Below are 18,902 nucleotides of genomic sequence, written 5' to 3'. Positions count from 1 at the left end.
CTCCTAGATCCAAAAAACTCAAACTCGAAAAGATCTGATCCGAACCCGACCCGACGATCCGAATACCCATGCCTACAAAACTTTTTATCCGTACACTTATAAGTTAATATCTTCGTTGTTGCGAAAAAAAAAATATCATGGATATATATGCCACCATACAGTTAACACGTATCATAGGTGGTCTTTCAACCAACATTAAAGTAAAATAGGTCAATATAGTATTAAGTAATAGTATAGGTTTTTACAAATAATTAGATCATTATAAGAGGACTTGTTTTACAAATATGCATCTGACAAAGCACAAGAGTGACGTCCATTGTTGTCGACTCTGTTAACCAATGGGATTATGTCTCCCACTTCAAAAGATTAAAACTGTCCAAAAACCTTCAACCCTTTATACCCTTTATTAAATTCATTTGTCTATGTTTCGGTTAATGTAACGTGGTTAACTCATATGATTCACAATTAGCTCATATTTGGAGAAGACCACGTGGGGGCCCGCAACAAAACAATTCATTTTTAATATTTTTTTTGTATGTGGTATAATACTACGTTACTTACTCTTTGCAACTTTAGTTTTACAAGTAATGGCTCGCCAAAAGTACAGAGCAGCCACTGTTTTATACTTGCATTACTTGCACACCGATGTTTTACCACTGGACTGTTTGTATACTTTGGGCCGAAATTCTATTTATAATGAATTAGTGAGGAATCAGTCTTAAAGCTTTCCTAAAACGGAATTTACTGGAAGTTTATGAGTAGGCCACAGTCAATATATATGCTTTTCTCAGTCAATATCATATATGCATAATGAGAAATTTTTGGGTGAACCGTAGGTTTACCAACCAATAATAATTTGTATTTTTATATTCAGTATCTTTATTTTAATAGGTGCATATGTTAATATATAAACCATATAAACAAATAATTTTATTTTAATAGGTGCATATGTTATATATATATTGTTTAAATAAGACTATACATTATATGAAAATACCTACTTATATTTTGATATTTGCATTGAATATATATTGAAAATTTAATATTTTAATTTTGAAATCTTCATTTTTTAAAAATGATTATAAATTATTGAAACCAATATACATCTAACATTAAAAAATAATTTGTTGGTGTAAAATTTTGTTACACAAATATGCAAACAATCATAAAATCATATGAGTAGAAACCCCGTTTAATAAATATCCATATTAAAAGTATACTATATATCTATGTTAATATTATTTAAATTTAATTATACATTATATACGTAGATAAAATTGATTATTTTAATATATTTACCCTAAAATGATTGCGAACAAACAAGAGCGATCAGTTATTATATACATAATAATAACTGATTTCTCAGTTACTTAATATATAATTACTATTTTATTATTTCATAATATGCAGAAAACATAAAATAAGTAATAAATATAAAATATTTATTCTGCACAAGACACATATCTTAACCTAAATATGTAATTCTTTAATAATTTTAAATTTTAAACATTTATAAATCTCAGGCCAAAATAAAGGAACAAAATAAAAATAAATTTCAAAATAAATATTTATATTGAACAATAACCAAAATGAAAAAACGACATAAAGAAAGAACAATATTGAAAATATATAGGATTGTCCTGTGAACGTAAATTTCTTATAACCATAATTAATTTTTATATTGCTAAATCATGATATAAAACTAAACTGATATAATTTCATTGTAACCAAATAGTAGGTTTGGGATTATTCGGTCTAAACATTGGATTTTCATGTGATAAGTGATTTTTTGACCTAAAATATTTTTTTTAAAAAAAATTTAAAAAATTATTTAAGGCCCAAAAATATTAATTCGATCAAGAATATAAATTTTATTTTTTTCATACAATATTTTTTAAATAATTTTTATATAAATTTACTATGCGCAAATATCATTCTAATTCTAGTAATATATTATAAATCTTTCAACAATTTAGCGCATAAGCTGACTTGGACAAGGTAGGAAGAAGAAGAAAATGGGTCAAATCGTTGAAAATGAGCTGGCATACGAAAGAAGTAGCGCATAAGCTGACCTGGACAAGGTCTATTCTAATCATCATGTGGTGAAGATGATTCCACGACGGGAATGCTACGAGATATGTGTGATTGTAGTTTATTCTATTATTTTAGTAATAAGAAAAGACATTGTATTTTAATAATCTTAAATACATCTAACTTTCTGCGTTGTCAAAACAAATGTTCTCTTTTGCATACAAAATCCGAAAATAGTACTGGCCAGTAGTATAACAAGGTTAATTTTGGGGTTTCCGAATATAACTGATTTGATTGGCCAGTAACAGAGTAATATGTTCTGAGAAACCACATGTCTATAAAGAATAAGTGTTGGTAACAAATATGTCTATTCTAATAATGTAAGATACAAAAGTTTCCTCTATTCATTTATAACTTACTCGAAGCCTTCAATGACTAGGAATGTCAGTTGGGCTACTACGGTCGGGTGTTACCCGACTCGAAATTCACAAAAAAAAAAATCTGCAATGACTAGAAATCCAGAGTGAATGGTTGTGAAACGAAACAGAGCTTAAAATTTTTGATAAATCTTCTTCCTTCCACAGTGGGTGTCAGATTCGATGCATCAATGGTAGATGAAGAGTTACTGAGAGCATACAGAGAAAAACAAAAGATTAACATCTATATATATAAAGAAGAGCTGTTTCTCTCCTGCTGACACGTCAGACGCCATATCACTAATTCGGTCGTCGAGCGGCTGACACGTGTCCGTGTTAATGAAACGCAGCGATTCATTATTTAGGCTACCGTCTGGGCTTTGAGTAATACTATTGGGCTTAACAGGCTGACACATGTCTTTGTATACTAAACTCTGCGTTTCGGTTTAAAAGGAACTAAGAAACTAAGCGTCATGTTTTGTCGTTTCATTTTCTTCATTCATTAACTCTATGAAAATTCTTAACTCCATCAACTCAAATCAAGCGCAATGAATTCAATGATCCTTTATCTCTTCAAGACTGTGTTTCTCAATCTATAAAAAGGTATTTGCATACCTAGAACATCATTCCTCAGTTCATGAAAATCCAAAATAAACACAATATTTGATGGCCGCCGCTGATCTTTTATTGTCGAGGTGTTTTTCTCATGTGAAAATCAAACGGTGGCACGTTGATGGGAGTGGAGATGCTCCTCCTTGATTCGAAGGTTTTTTCATAAGCTTCAAATTTTTTTTCCCAAATCGTCTTTTAATCTCTTCTGGACTATATATATTTTTAGACCATTTGTTGATTATGTCTATTTTCACAATTTTCAGTAGAGCCACCGTAAGGGTTCACCGTCTCGCCGCTCAAGGCTGGTTCAATGTTCACACTCTAGCTCCTTGATTCAAATGGTTTGTGCATTCTATTCTTCTTTGTCTTCCCAAACTGTCTGCTGTGGTTTAGGATTTTTATTTCTTAGAAATGTTTTGATTTCCTTAAGATTGAATTTTGGTAGTAGCTAAGTAGTCGGTGGTGCAGGTTCCTTGGTATGAAACAGGTTGGTCTAATTAGTTTTTTTTATGTGGTGATTTCTGTTTATGTATGTAAAAACACGCTTTCACCCATATTTCAGCTACAGAGTTCAAAGATGATCTATAAAGTTGATGAACCAAAACGAGCCCACCAAATTATCAGAAGCGGTAGATGAAAGAGAGGGAGAGGAGGAGAAGAAATAAGAACTTGGTAGGAACTTTTGTCGATGTTTAGATAAGTTTGTGAAGATGCTAACGGTTGTCTGATTTTAATATGTTTGTGTTTATAAGCGCTGCTCTTATATTTGTTCTATTCTTCCAATGTGATAGTTGTGTATCCTTAGAGTAGTACTTATGTTAGGTTGGCTAAAGTTGGTGAGACGTATTTGGATCTCTCTTACCGTTAGTCAAGGTTTTAAATTTGATATGTTTTCTTCAGATATTTTGTAGAGAATTGGTATATCAAGAAGCTCTCATCAGTGACTGTTTAGTACTGATCGTGTATCAGTTTCATCTTGATTAACTTGAAGCTGTTTGAAAGTATTCTGATGGTGCAGGTCTCGCGTACCAGGATCGGCCGGGGGACAGAGGTACGGCTCGGATTGCTTACATACTTAAGATGCTGAAACAAGTTCTTACATATTATAGTCTGCTTAAGATGCTGAAAAGGAGTTCTTATCAATGTCCTCTCCATAGTGACTATGATTCATGGAGTTGACATCCTGTGTCCTGCTAGCTTCCCTCATGAGTTTCTCTTATGCTTCTTTGGTTTGCTCCGTGGTGTCTTAGGTTTGACGAAAGATGGTGATGGGGAGTTTAAAATAAGATGATGTTCGTTAGTGATTCTTTGAACCCGAAGAATGTATTTCTCTTTCTATGCTTAGATTCCAAATCCCAGAAAGTTCAAAATCCAAAGACATGTTTGATTTCTTCACCCTCTTCTCTCTCAAGGTAACTTTTCATATTCGGGCATCCGTTGAAGTAGCCCTGCAGGACTTTCCTGCTAGGATACTAATCAATCAATCTTATGTAGGATTACAATGCAGCCATTCTGTTCTATTATGCACCGGTTCTTCCACAATATAATTGAGATAATGATACTGTTCACTGGCCAGTTGTTGACATAGTTTTGTTCAACACATATTTTGGTGGATTATATACTAGACTTTTTAAAAAGTAGTGAATACAATCACTTGGAGAGGAATCGGATCTAACTATCTTTGCTTCCTTATCTTGAATTCCATCTAAGGTGGATATGAACCTTCGTGGCCTGGCTTAATTGTAAACTTTTGGTTGCTTCTGAAACAATGACTCGAGCTTTCTTCAACTTCCTCTAAAAGTTTATATGTTGCTTGGAGTATATTTTTATTATTACTTTTGTGATATGACTAATGATGGTGATGACTGGCAAGTTCTTTAGAAGGGATGTAAAATATTTTCACAGCTAATTTCAAAATCTCTTCTTAGCAAAAAAAAAATAAGTCTTTTCCAATCATGAGTTACAAAGATTTTTAAAACTATTGTTACATGGGATCTAGAAAGCAAAATACTACATCACTTATATATTGGCTTCAGAAAATTTACAGTCAGAATACTTTTTTTCTTCCAAAACTAAAACCAAGATTGCAGGAAAAAAATGTATAGCTTAGAAAAGACGTTACCAACTCAAATAACAAAACCTAAAACAATAAATAAGGCATGGTGATATATTGGCATTTGGTAACTATATACAAACCACATCAAATATAAATACCATATAATTAAGACAAAAAGAAGTATACACATATACATGTAGAGTTAACGAATATAGATTTGAAATTGAAAAAAAATTGTGAAAATATTAATAAATAGCAAACTAATCATTTTAAAACACTCAATAAAATTAATAATATATTATGTAATTTTTCAGTTACTAACTTGCCCGTAGAGCGGGCCAAACCCTAGACTAATGTATAATTAAAACATAAGTTATTCAAAAAAAAAAAATTGAAACCTTTTAACAAGAAAAAAAATATGTTAAAAATCATAACAAATTTTTCGAGATAGTGTGATTTATTTAGTCTTCAAATACAATAGCATATAAATTTAGCTAATATGTACATTTTTAAATAATAAAAATTTATATTAAATATTTACACTGATTATTTTAATTATTTTTAAATTTACATCCCGCCCGTAGGGCGGGCCAACCCTAGTAATATATTATACAAAGAAAAATAATGTACGTTTTAGAATATTTTAAGTAAAACAATGATATAAAAAGATTAACAAAATATATTATCCATACTCCAACAAAGTATGTCTTACCAAATTTTCATAATCGAGAATTCTGAATATTATTATTTTTATTTCATATGAAAATGAAATCATTCAATCTTGCATATACTTTTTGGATACATTTATTATAAAGTAATTAAAATATGTGAAATAGTATGAAATCAGCAGTCCACACTATCAAACAGTATATTTCCAAGTTGAATACAAAAGGATAAGATTAGCCTTCTGCACACGTGAACGCATATAATGTGGCATGCCTCTAATGTTTGAGAGTCATATATTTTCTATGCCTAGTTAAAACTTAAGTTAAAGAGAGTCGAACCGTGATACAAATATACAAACTTATGCCCTGTTTTCAAAATGTAAGGGCTTTAACGTTGTAAATATTTTATTACAAAATGTAAGGACTACGTCACTTTATTGTTTTAAGATTTTGTAACCTATCTTGTGATCTAGCTCTTTCTTCTTTCTCTGCCTTCTTCGAATGAAAAACTTTTTTTTCTTCAATGCTTCCTCTAATCGTGTCCGTTCATTTGTGTTCCTGAGTCAAGATTTCTTTCTTTGAGGCTACGACTAAAATGTTATTAGTTATATGGCAAAATACCATGACACATGTTTTATTTAGAGTCTGCCCATGAATCATTATAGAGATTTGGTTGCTAAGTCTCAGTTTATATATGAAGATCTTACTTAACCAAAAAAATACGAAACTGTTTGTAAAATTTAAAAATAATTGAGAGCACACCAATGGAAAATCATGTTATTTTGTAATATAACACATCGGTTCGTAACAAGAATACAAAGTGATTTATAAAAAATGTGTGTGGTTAGGTGATTTATCAGAATTGTATGAAATTCTAAAAATACATACAATGTCTTGTAAAATATGATTTACCTAAAATTGAAAGAATGTAATTTAGTTTGAATTTGTATTGTGTTCGGGTAGTTACAGTAAAGGAAGTGCTACGTGTAATTCTTTTTTTTGTGCCATGTGTAAAATTCGCTTGAGTTTATTTGTCAAAAACATGTAATTCACTTTAGTTTTAGACCCCTACGACTCTTCTTCGTATCAATCAACCAAAACGGATCAATATAGGCAATGTAGTATGAGTATATACATATATATATTCCCCTCGGTTTTTTTATTTATTTTCACAATATGACTAACGGTCAAGGAATCAAGGTGTACAACAGCTACTGTTTCTAGCTCACATAATATATTTATTATTTTGGCTTATCTCTATATGAATCAACCAACACACAATAAGTTCTGAACCTTAAATTCAATAGTAGTCTCTAAGAGAATCAATCTATTTTTTTCACAAGACATGAAAAGCTGTAACGACTCTTTGGTTCATGAATGGTCGTTGGATGTTATAAAAAGTTCTAATTTTGTAGTAGAATTTCTAGTAGTTTTTAGTTACTAAAAGTTATAGAGGCAGAAAATAAATCTGAGGATCATAAGTTGATTCATGATCTAAAAAAACTATATAAAAATGCACTATTAATACAATCGAGCCTTATCTAGAATCGATTCATACCTTACGTCGGATATGAGCGGACCGACCACACGGGATTGATGAGCTGGTGGCTCTTTTTAAACCGGCGCAGAGAACAAAGCACCGATTCGCCGTCAGACACACAATACAAACAAAGCTTTTTTAGAATTTTTTGAGTTAATATTATTTTATTTTTCTTGAGTCAAATGTTGTTTTACGAGAGAGAACGTCCGATTCTCACTCGCGTACGCCAAAAGCGATTCTGGTTGCGCGTGATAGTCACGAAACACTCGTCTCACAGGAGAGGAAAGCAGATATTTTTATTCTTTACCGGAATACAAATAAATGGAAAAATCCTAACGCATGAATGTAGTGTTCCAGAAAAATACATTGCACACAGATAGTTTATGGTCACCTAAGTGTAGACATGATGAGAATCTTCGTTCCTCAGTAATGACTCCAGTGGAGTGTAGTGAAGCTGCTTTGAGTTATTTTCTCTCCTCATCTCGTGAGAGGTTTGTGATGACTAAAGAAAAAGGGGAATTTTCAAAAACACCACTTTGAATATGTATATGAATCAAAGATGAAAAAGGTGTGTGTACGCAAGAGATTACAGCACTGAATATGTATATGAATCAAAGATGAAAAAGGTGTGTGTACCCAAGAGATTACAGCACAAGGTAGTGGAAATCTCATACTAGGCACTCAGCAACCAGAAACATGTCTTATTAAAAGACCATCAAAGTAGGCTCAATACATGATAAAAGGTCATCCACAGAACGCTCGTCCACAAGTTCTTCAACCTCTATACTCTAGGACATGGAAATACCCAAAAAATCAGTTGATGATAGACTCTTCACACGTGAGCTGCGGTTGGGTTCACAATAGTAATTGTGGTATATAACAACCTACAAAAAACTATGTAAATCTAATCCTAATTAAAATAATAAAAGTTAAGGGAGACGTTGCCGCCAAAAAAAAATAAAATAGTAAAAGTTGTTATTCTAAGCTTCATCAGGAACTCACCTGGATCAACTCCATCTGTGCTTGGAGAGTCAAGAGAAGCCAAGATTGTGAGATTCTTTACAACAACATCTCTGTTCAGACAATCAAAAACAAATTCATATCAGAACGCAAGACTAGCTGAAAACAAATAGCATTAGATTAAGTGTAACCTGAGACATGCAATAAACAGGATGAATGTTCCAAAAATGTGAACTCAAGAAGGTGAATGATAAGACCAGTAGAGTTCATGAGCTCAACGAGATGAGGTCTTGTATAGTTTAGCTCTCCAGTTTTAAACCAATCCCACCATATACTTCCTTGACCATCAATTGTCCCGTTCTCGCCTATGGTTACAGTATCATCATCAGACAAACAGCATCCATATATTAAGTTGCTATATTAGTTAGTACCTGTGATGACTACATCTGTGAGAATCTGACCATATAGAAGACTCCTATTTCTTTTACCAGGCAAATCTTCTTCCTCGTCCATATGATGGTAATGGATCAACCACAGGTCAATTTCTCCGAGCTCTGAGAAAAGACATATAAGTTGTATAAGTGTTCACATTGTTATTTATGTTTTTTAGTAAAAAAGGGTAGAGACTTGCCGGCCTGTTCAAAAAAAAAAAAAAAAGGGTAGAGACTTGCCGTGGTATCAGAAGTGCTTCTACACATGTGCTAGAGTAACAATTACTACTAAGAAAATAATTGATGAGCATTTTACAGTTCCAACTTCCTAGCTCCAATATTTTTAATACTATTTGACATTTTTTTATAATTACTATTTGACATTTTGAAACTATGAATTGAATTTTTTTTGTGTTGTATCTATTAATGTGAATCACACTATGTTAGTGGACATCTTTTGAGAGCTAGAATGATAAATTTTCTAAATTATACACTTATATTCAGAATGGATGCACTAAATTAGAGAGGATTAGTAAGACAGGCAAGAGTAATACGACACTCATAATTACTATACATAATTATCCCTTCAAGTGATTAGCAAACCTACCATCATTGATTCACTGACCGGAGCTTTATGGTGAAATATAGCGCACACAGAGCCGCGGCTTTATAGTAAATTATCACGTTGCACCGGATACTCTCAAAATTTGTTTTAAGGCCCAATTTAACTTGAAGCTTACAACTACGGGACAAGTGCCACCGATACTTGTACATACCTTGAGCCCCATGTGCAACCTAAGTTCCCACAAGCAGTCCATTTTCAGAACTTTTTTTGGTTCCTTTCTCAAACAATTCTTTTGAAACAAAATAAAAATCTATCACTTTGTAGTTCGTAGTGCAATCATAGTTGTAAAACAAAAATACCTTTCAGTCAAAATATCAAATCAAAGCACAATGAACTTGAGAGAGTCTTTACAAGACAAAAGTAAATTTTATGGGAACGACATCGATTTTTGGAGTCATCTGGAAGGTGGAAAGAAGCTACTAAAAACTTGAATGAAAATTTGATATAGTTAAGAAGATTTGTGTAACATCCCGGGCCCAGCCCAAAATGAAACCCAAGAGCTGCAGGCCCAAGTGAGTAAAATCCTACCCCAAAGCTCTCTCATTTCTTATAAAGGGACATCATTCCTAGGGATTCATCACAAGAGAGACAGCAAGCGAAGCCCTGCCCGATCAGAACCTCGCCGCCGCCGACCGCCGCCGCCTCCCGCCGCCGCCGACCGCCGCCGCCCGTTCGCCGCTCACCAACCGCCCCGCGTGCAGCCCGAGCCGTCGATCCCGAGCCCCCAGTCGTCGCCTCCTTGATTCCTTTTCTTGTAACCTTCTCAGATCTGAACCTTAAGGTAATCTAGATCCCTAATCTTCTAAGTCATTGGGTATGACCAGATCTGAACGTAAACCCATCTTCCCTCTTGTGAATCTTTATGGATCAGATCCGGAGAGGTGACCATCTTTTTTCCATTTCCTAGATCCAGATCTACCACTTCAAGAAACTAAGGTGAGGACTTGGATGTGAACTTATCTCTTGTTGAGTAACTGTAGACATAGTCCTTGGTGATGTGATCTAGATCTTATGTGTATGAATGATTTGCCACAAAATTTTTGTTATCAAATTGCAATCATTTGCCCCAAAATTTTGACCAGAAATAAATCTTCTTGACTTGACCAAGAGTTAAACAATTTTGTCTTAAGTAACTCTTCGGCTGGTAGTGTCCTTTTGCATGGTCGACGGTATCTGAATTGCCGTCAGATTGAAATATTATTCGACCATAACTTGTATTTTCTTGTTGGATCCTTCTTGGATAAATCCAAACACTGATTTTTTTTTATTGGGCATAAGGCCTCCACGTTCTGCATCAGGTCCATTAGCTTCTCTCGGTCTAGAACTTCATGGATCAAACCGATAAGGCCCATAAAATGCCCATTAATCCAAGTTATGATCAGTTGCTTAGCTTGTTCTTACGTTAAGCTCCTCGTTGAGACATATCTGCTGATCTGGATCGCATCACCGTAGATTGTAAATATGATGGTAAACTGTGTAATCCATCTGTAGTATGATATAGTATTTTAGTAGATAATAAAATATTATTTTCATAGATTATTGGTACATGGGCAGATTTTGTGGTTCTGTGTAAGTGGATATATAGAAATCATTCGTTCATGAATTATACTTTAGTTCAGATCTTAAAGAAAGTTGTAGCCGGTTCATTCTGCGGTGGTAGAATAATTACCACTAGTTAAATTTCAGAGTCTACGAGCAACAAATATATATAGTTAATCGAAACTACTATCTACATGTTTGTAGACAGTAGATTTTGTTTTCTATTTTCCGTAGATCAAAAATGAAATTGTATTCTACTGATATTTAGTCAACCAAATTATTTTTCATATGATCTGTTTTTTGTTTATGTACATTTTATATAATTTTTTATTTTTTCTGACTGTTATAATAATTGATATGAATTTTTAAGGTTGACAAGAGGCATCTGAGTCTAAAAAAATTTAAAAAAATAATGACAAATGGACAAATTGTTATGTATTGGCAATTTTTTCTATTATTAATCAAAAGTGAACTCTAAGGGGGGTGTATTGAATCATGGATTTTAAAAGTTTAAGTGGATTTGGAAAAATATTGGAGTTTGAAGAGATTTGGACTAAATCTCATTTATATGGATGATTTAAAAAGAGAAAAAAGATTTTGGGTGAGATTTTCTCTTAAATTTCAGAGTACTTATTAGCAAAAAAAAAACATTTCAGAGTACTCTAGATCATTTGATATTATTAATCTATGTTGTTTCATTATTTTTTGAACAAATGACACATCGTTTACAAGACACGAGTTTGCTCCGTATCGTAACTCTCGCAAAGGGAAAACGAGGAAGACAATGTGGTTCATCAGATCATTGATAATGGAACTAACTGAATTTGCTCCTTACGAGAGAAAACCATTGAGGCTTCTCAAAGTTGGTAAAGAAAGAGGGCTCTTAAGGTTGCTAAGAGGAAGAGGGAGGATATGTCTAGTGTTCATGAGGTCTGGTGGAGGTGCTACTACTGAGAAGAAGAACTTCTGAACAAGTTACGGTTACACAGCTCCCACAACTGATTCATCTCATACCGAAACTCCTTCTCCCCAAGCTTACACTCACTCAAGTGCTTCACTGCAAGTGCTGAGCCATCAAGAAAAATCAGCTTATACGTTGTTCCTGTTTTAGTTGTAAAGATAATGTTCTCAGAGCTGAAACCATTAGTTGCAGCCATCAAGTCCCCAAGCTTAACCTTAACCAAAGGCTTCTTAAACAAAGAGACTTGCGCTACCATATGGCTAAGTCTCTGCGCTAAGATATTAACTCCTTCGTTTTTAACTACTCTCTTTCTCGTATATACCATCAAACTCCAAACACACCAGCTGCAATATCAAAAAAAAGAAAAAAAAATTGATTCTCAGATCGTACCAAAGAGTTCATGAACCTACACTCAGCTAAACTAGGAGGAATCTCACCATCCAATTCATTATTAAACAGATCAAGGGACATCAAGAACGGTTACCAAGTACATAGCTTTGGAGGAATGTTACCAGACTATTGATTGCTAGATCGATCAAGCTTTTGTAAGCTACCATAATATTGAAAAGACTCTGGGATCCGACCAGATAAACCCATGTCTTAAAGCACGAGATTGATGACTATGTTCTCTTGATTGTTCCAACAAGACGCGCCGCCGAAATTTCATAATTTGAGAACTCTCTGAGGGTCGGTGAGAGAGGAATCAGGTCTGGATTCCTCGTAGGCATCTTATGTCATCTTCATCAGTAGCCATGGCGGGAGAAAAGCAGAGGAAGAAGAAGATGAACAGAGTAGCAATAATTGATAAAATGGAGAAGCTTTATGGGGTTTGAGATGATCTCCATGGATGAAGTGATCAGAGGTTATCTGGGTTTGGATTGAAATTAAAGTTTTGTATCTGCCAATGAAGTTGCAGAGAGACAATAAGTCTGCCATCAGTTGTCTTTTGTAAATATTTTCTTGTTCGTCTTTGGATAGATGTCGTGTTATTTTTATTTAGAAGTCTCTCCAAATAACACATGTAGAAGTAGGAGTTTCACAGCGACATTTTTAACTAAAAATGAACTCAAAGTATCCCCAAATCCCATTCATAGCTTTTTTATCAAAATAATGTTTACCTTTCAATAACATTGGATTTGATATAAGTTTTGTAAATGGTTAATTGAATAACAGGAGATTTGTGAGTGTTTCTAATGATTTTAGACAAATTTCATGTTTAATAACAGGTGATTTGAAAATATTTTTTAAAATCCTTAGTTGAATAACAGGAGATTTTAAAACAACTCTAAAACCTTTTAAAATCATAGTTTCAATACACCCCCCTAAGTCAAATTTCAGGACTTGGATCTTCGTGATTTGATTTGTGTGACTTGAAGAATAGTTTTTTTAGTAAAACTATCAATTCTGGAAGAACTAACCACGTTAACAAGGGTTCTCGGGTTGGGTTGAGACTGGGTAGCTAAGTCCATTACAAAGAGGATGGTTGTTTGTAGTTTTTGAAATGGTTTTTGGTTTTTTGTTTTTGAAAAACTATTTTATTATCCAATTAGAATTATGGAAAATAGATTTCTTAGAATTTTTTTTTTAAAAACTAGTTTTTGAAATAACGGTTCGTGGAAATACCGTGGTCTATTGATCAAGGTTTAAAGGCTTCTGTATCCATGTCTGGGGTTCGAATCTCAGGCAACATAATTTCTACAGGAGGATTTCAATTTCCGGAAAAGGCAAATTATGCAGAAGATTAGAGAAAAAAGCTTACAAGAGAATTTTCAGTATGGTGCAAGAACTACTGTCAGGAATTGATTTCATAGGACGATTCAGGATGATGGAGTCAAGTGTAAATTCTCACAAGACATGTATTATTGTCGGCTCTAATATCATCTATGCAATGTTTTTCAGAATTTGTAATAACATAATTAACGAGACAAAAAATAACTGTTCAATTTGTAAAAAAACCAAAATATAGATTATATTAGTTTTACGGAAGAAGTTGGCGTTGGCTTTTGTATATTTTTATTTTTAGAAATTTTTAAATTTTAGTGACAACTCCTTCATTCTTATTGTATGATTATATTTCTTCCATTTACGTTCGCAAGAATCTACTCACCATTAAAATCTATAAACTTTATTAAAATAAAATAGTAAAAATTCCAAAGTCTAACAACGAAAGAGCAACAATATTTTAAATTGATTGATTGCTTGCTATCATACTAAATTTATATGACGTGGTTATGTTTTGTTAAATTTTACACATATAATATTTTTTTATTTTTGTCATCATAATATTTTTTATAGTTAACCGTTAATGAATTATATTTGCACATTTTACTTAAAGTTTTATATATAGGTATTTCTGCAAATATCATATGTACACATTTCTAATTTAAAGTATATATATATATATATATATATAAATGTATGTTTAAGCATAAAACTATTTTTGTAGTATATGTTTAAACATAGAATTATATTATTTCGTATTTGCTGTTTTTTATTTTAAAATAAGCATGTGTATTTTGGTAATAATATTTTATATTTTATTATTTACCAAATAAATATTTTACTATTAATAAAATGAAAATTAAACTTATTAATAACAAAATATCTATTCTATAACTAAAAGCAAAAAAATCAAAACTAGAAACAAAAATCTAAAATCATCATTCATGTTTTTCCAAAAACTAAAATCTAGTGCAAAATCATCACCTAAGTTTTACTTTCTTTTTAGAAAAAAAAAAAAAACTTGCTGAGCAAGATTTTTTGTGGAGTAATACGTGTGACAGTAGATGTTTCCCGGATCAAATAAATTAATAATCAAAACCCTAACTCCTCGGCACCAGCTCTCTTGGACCATGTCTCTCCTCCGCCGCGTAGTAAAAAATCCGACCGTATCAAAGGTTTCTAAGTTGTACGTACCTTACCCAGTGGGAAGAGACCCATCGTCACTCCCAAAAATAGATCCAAACAGCCATAACTGCATTGATAACCGCCCAATTTCTCTGCGCTACAGAGTATCGGCAATGATCGAGATGTCTAATCTCGACGAAGCCGCGAGTATCTCGCGCCTGGCTGTCTCTGAAGAATTACGTGCGAACAGAGACACTGTCTTCATCTGCAATTCCGTAATCGGAGCCATGTGCGAAGCCAAACGGTACGACGAAGCCCTCTCTATGTTCAATTACTTTTTCAACGAATGTCAAACCGTTCCAAACACGCTCTCTTGCAATCTCATCATGAAAGCACACTGCGACCAAGGTTGTGTCGACAAGGCTCTTGAGCTTTACCGTCACCTAGTCCTGGACGGACGCTCGTCTCCAGGGATGGAGACTTACGTGATACTCACGAAAGCCTTGGTTGATGCCAAAAGACTCGACGAAGCTTGTGATTTAGTGAGATCCATGGGGCGTTGTTATTTCATGGTCTACGACATCCTCATTCGCGGGTTTTTGGATGTAGGGAGATTCGTAGAGGCTAGCCAAATCTTCGAGGAACTGAAAGGATCACCTAACAACAGTAAACTCCCATGGAGAGACTATCACAAGGCAATTGCACTCTTTCAGGTTTCTTTTATTGAGTATTGGTTCAAGCAAGGCAAAGATGAGGAAGCTCGGGAGATTTGGGCGGTTTTGGATATGGCTGAACTACTGAACCCCATTGTTGGAAACAGGGTTTTGAAACTTCTTGTGGAGCACGGTAAGAAAACAGAGGCTTGGGAACTGTTCGAATTGATTAAAGGAATCTGCGATTCCGAGACTGTCGGCATAATGTTGAAGTCTTTTAGTGAAAAGACTATTATCCCTTTCAAATGTGTCGGGAAGACGTGTTATAGGACCATCATTGCTTGTCTCTGCGAACAAGGAAAAATGTCCGAGGCAGAGACATTCTTTGCTGTCATGTGTTACGACCTTGATAACATAGACGACGAATTGATGGCGTTGGGACCTGATGTCTCAACATTCAGAGCAATGATCAATGGATATGTTAAGGTTGGGAGACTCGATGATGCCATGAAGATGTTGGACAAGATGAAGATTTTAAATTTAAGAAAGCTTGCTATTCATCGAGCCAGCTAAAAAGAAAATTTGCATTCCTTTTTTTTTTTAAGACAATTATATTTTATTTTATTTAGTCATCCTTGACTTTTCTCACATCTCAACTCATCTTTCAGTTTTGCTATGCTTTTTTCCTCTTCTTTTTTTGTCTACGTAAACAACCATTCATTGACAAATCAAAATAATTACTCTTAACAAAAGTGAGTTTACAAGTGAAACTAACATCAACTTTTAACTATAAGAATCATGTCACGAATGTAGCCAGGAAGGATCAAATGAATAGAGATATAATATTAAAGCAACGAACGTCAAAGAGAAGTCTCTGAAACTTGCAGCGAAATAAAGAAAACGAGAGAATCAATGTTAGGTCAGAACTCAACCACGGATTTGAGCTTGAGTAGAGGCAGCAATTTGCTCAGCCCCAATATTAAAGTTTGCTAATAATATCTAGAATTAGATTCGGACATTAATTATGTATTTAAAAAAAGTTTCTCTTTTTTCTTTTAACTTGCTGAGCAAGATTTTGGTGGAGTCCCTGTTATTATTAATATATATATATATGTATTAGTGCCGTCGTCCAAAGCCCTAACCTGCTGAGGACGTAATGTCTATGATACGCCGCGTGATACTTGGTCGGCGGCCATACAGGACGGCGGTGCCAAGAAGAGCCAAGGACGTAATGTCAAATCCAGATTGCCGACCAATCACTCTAGGTTTCAGAGTGTGGTACCTCATCGCCTCCGTTGGCGACCTAGACACGGCGGCGGAGTACGCTCGTTTGGCTGCATTCAGTAGAATAAAAGGGGAAGCGACGGAGAGTACATGTGAATTAATCATCCGAAGCATGTGTCTGCATAAAAGGCACAAGGACGCGTACGATCTCTACGATTTCTTCTTCAACAAGCATAAGCTTATACCCACCAACAACTGCTGCAACTGCATCATCGAGTCTCGTTTTCAACAAGGTCTTGTTGACGAAGCTCTTGATTTCCACCGATCCATCATATCCCGCGGTTACCCAAACGAGGATACTCTCAGGGTCTTGACCAAAGGGTTAGTTCAATGCGGTCGACTGGACCAAGCCAAAGCATTTCTTAAGGCCGAGAAATTCCCGTATAGCAACCGGCCTGATCACGTGGCGTTCAACAATCTGATTCAAGGGTTTTTGGACATTGGGAATTTGGACAAGGCCAATCTTGTCTTGGACGAGTTCAAACGGGCTTGGTCTGATTGGTCTGATTTTGCCCTTTCCTGGCATAAACCTAATTCTCTCTCTTTACAATATGAACAAAAGGTGGCTTTCCTCATGACGACATTCATGGAGTACTGGTTCAAGCAAGGTAAAGAGATGGAAGCTATGAAGTGCTACGAGCGTTGTGTGGTAGCAAACAAGCTCCCTGTTCGTTCAGACACTGGCAGCGCCCTTTTAAAAATTTTGCTCAAGTACGGTAAAAAAACTCATGCTTGGGCACTGTACCATGACATGTTTGATCAAAGTCAAAGTGGGATAAGTTGCCTACGCTTAGACTCTGGCACGGTTAAGAAAATGGTGGACGAGTGTTTTGATATTGGTCGGTGTAGCCAGGCAATCGAGACCTACAACAAGGCGAGAACCAATAACAAATTCTTAGATAACACATACATTATCACAAGGTGTTGCGAAAACGGCATGTTGTCGGAAGCAGAGTCTCTGTTTGCTGTTTCACTTGGTCGTGGTTTCGGCGGCGCTGACGTTGCCATTTTCAAAACAATGATCGCTTCATATCTCAATGCTGGTCGAGTCGATGATGCTTTAAAGACCTCCAACATGATGATTGATTCGAGTCTAATAGAGGTCTCCAAACTGTTTTGACTATGTTCTTCATCACCTGCTTGCTCTTTTTTTTTTTATTGTCCTTTATCTTGTTCTCAAGATATATATGTCTTGGATATTTTTTTGTATTCTTTCTTTAGTTGTTTTGGATCGTGAATCAACGTACGTATGATCCTCCATTTATTTTCTTCACTTTTAGCAACTAAAAACTAGAAATTCTACTGCAAAACTATAATCTCTTTATAACATCCACAGTCATTCATACATGTACCAAAATCGTCGTTGCAGCTTCTCATGTCATGTTGAAATAGATTTTTGATTCTTTACAAATGACTAAGGTTCAATGTTTTTTTTTAAAGTGTGTTGGTTCATAAAAATACAAGCCAACAAAAGGTGCCCTTACATTTAAGGTTCAGCTCTTTTTTATATAAAAAAGTGTGTTGGTTCATAAAAATACAAACCAAAAGTAAAATAGATAAATGAAATATTTTTTCTGTGGTTCTAATGGTAAAAACCATCATGTGACCCCATAATATCCCAAGTTCAAGCCCTTCTTAATGCATATTTATTTATTTTTTCAAAAAAAAAAAGTAAAATAAATGAATGAATGGATGAACTGTTTAACGTACTTTTTAACGGACTGGACTCTCCACGAAAGAAAGTGCAGGTTCTACGCGTTGACACTTCCTTTGCTGTGACTAGTGACTACCGAACACAAACTCAAGCTAAATTACATTCTTTCAATTACAAACTCAATACTACTAAAGCGCTGCTTCTAATGTATATCGACTGATTCGCGACGTACGTTGGACATGAACGGACCACACCACACGGGGTTGATTAGAGCGTGTCTCTTTTTTAACTGGCGCACAGTACAGAAACACCGATTCGCCGTCGGCACGGCACACATCACAAACAAAGCTTTTAGATTTTTTTTTAGTTTAAAATATTAATTTACGAGTCAAATGTTGTTTAAAGAGATGATGTCCAATCCTCACTCGCGTACGCCAAAAGCGATTCTGTTTGCGCGTGTTTGTCACGAATCACTTGTCTCACATAGATCTGGACATTTTAATCTGGATCCAAAGATCCGAACCGAAAATTTATAAATACCTTTTGGGTCTAATTTTGTTAGACAGGAATAACTGAAGAAAAGCTTCCTAGTCTCTCACATAGAAACACTTTGCTCAATATTGTAGCT

General features: G+C 34.5%; 3 protein-coding genes and 2 long non-coding RNA genes across 5 annotated transcripts; 3 read left to right on the top strand and 2 right to left on the bottom strand.

Annotated features, from left to right (window-relative positions):
• Window positions 1-2,763: 2,763 nt before the first annotated feature.
• LOC108838812 (uncharacterized) lies at window positions 2,764-5,384 on the top strand. The gene is made up of 6 exons (XR_008939480.1): window positions 2,764-3,213; window positions 3,323-3,400; window positions 3,622-3,731; window positions 4,078-4,110; window positions 4,310-4,471; window positions 4,554-5,384. It is a non-coding gene; the product is annotated as an uncharacterized LOC108838812 (long non-coding RNA).
• A 2,395-nt stretch (window positions 5,385-7,779) lies between these two features.
• Window positions 7,780-8,829, bottom strand: LOC130501074 (probable polygalacturonase). The gene is made up of 3 exons (XM_056995971.1): window positions 8,712-8,829; window positions 8,472-8,645; window positions 7,780-8,393 (listed from the first exon to the last, which is right to left on the bottom strand). The coding sequence occupies exons 1-3, from the start codon at window positions 8,791-8,793 to the stop codon at window positions 8,380-8,382; spliced, it is 270 nt and encodes an 89-aa protein (XP_056851951.1). The 5' UTR covers window positions 8,794-8,829; the 3' UTR covers window positions 7,780-8,379.
• Window positions 8,830-11,545: 2,716 nt separating this feature from the next.
• LOC130501073 (uncharacterized) lies at window positions 11,546-13,039 on the bottom strand. The gene is made up of 2 exons (XR_008939481.1): window positions 12,274-13,039; window positions 11,546-12,180 (listed from the first exon to the last, which is right to left on the bottom strand). It is a non-coding gene; the product is annotated as an uncharacterized LOC130501073 (long non-coding RNA).
• Window positions 13,040-14,673: 1,634 nt separating this feature from the next.
• On the top strand, window positions 14,674-15,984 carry LOC130501069 (pentatricopeptide repeat-containing protein At3g60960, mitochondrial-like). Its single transcript, XM_056995967.1, has one exon. It carries the CDS (start codon window positions 14,689-14,691, stop codon window positions 15,907-15,909), a length of 1,221 nt encoding a protein of 406 aa, XP_056851947.1. The 5' UTR covers window positions 14,674-14,688; the 3' UTR covers window positions 15,910-15,984.
• A 468-nt stretch (window positions 15,985-16,452) lies between these two features.
• On the top strand, window positions 16,453-17,794 carry LOC130501071 (pentatricopeptide repeat-containing protein At3g60980, mitochondrial-like). Its single transcript, XM_056995969.1, has one exon. The coding sequence runs from the start codon at window positions 16,493-16,495 to the stop codon at window positions 17,738-17,740; it is 1,248 nt and encodes a 415-aa protein (XP_056851949.1). The 5' UTR covers window positions 16,453-16,492; the 3' UTR covers window positions 17,741-17,794.
• Window positions 17,795-18,902: the final 1,108 nt, after the last annotated feature.

The sequence above is a fragment of the Raphanus sativus genome, unplaced genomic scaffold, assembly GCF_000801105.2.
Source record: "Raphanus sativus cultivar WK10039 unplaced genomic scaffold, ASM80110v3 Scaffold0091, whole genome shotgun sequence".
NCBI lineage: Eukaryota > Viridiplantae > Streptophyta > Magnoliopsida > Brassicales > Brassicaceae > Raphanus > Raphanus sativus.
This window is presented reverse-complemented; position numbering and strand designations above follow the sequence as displayed.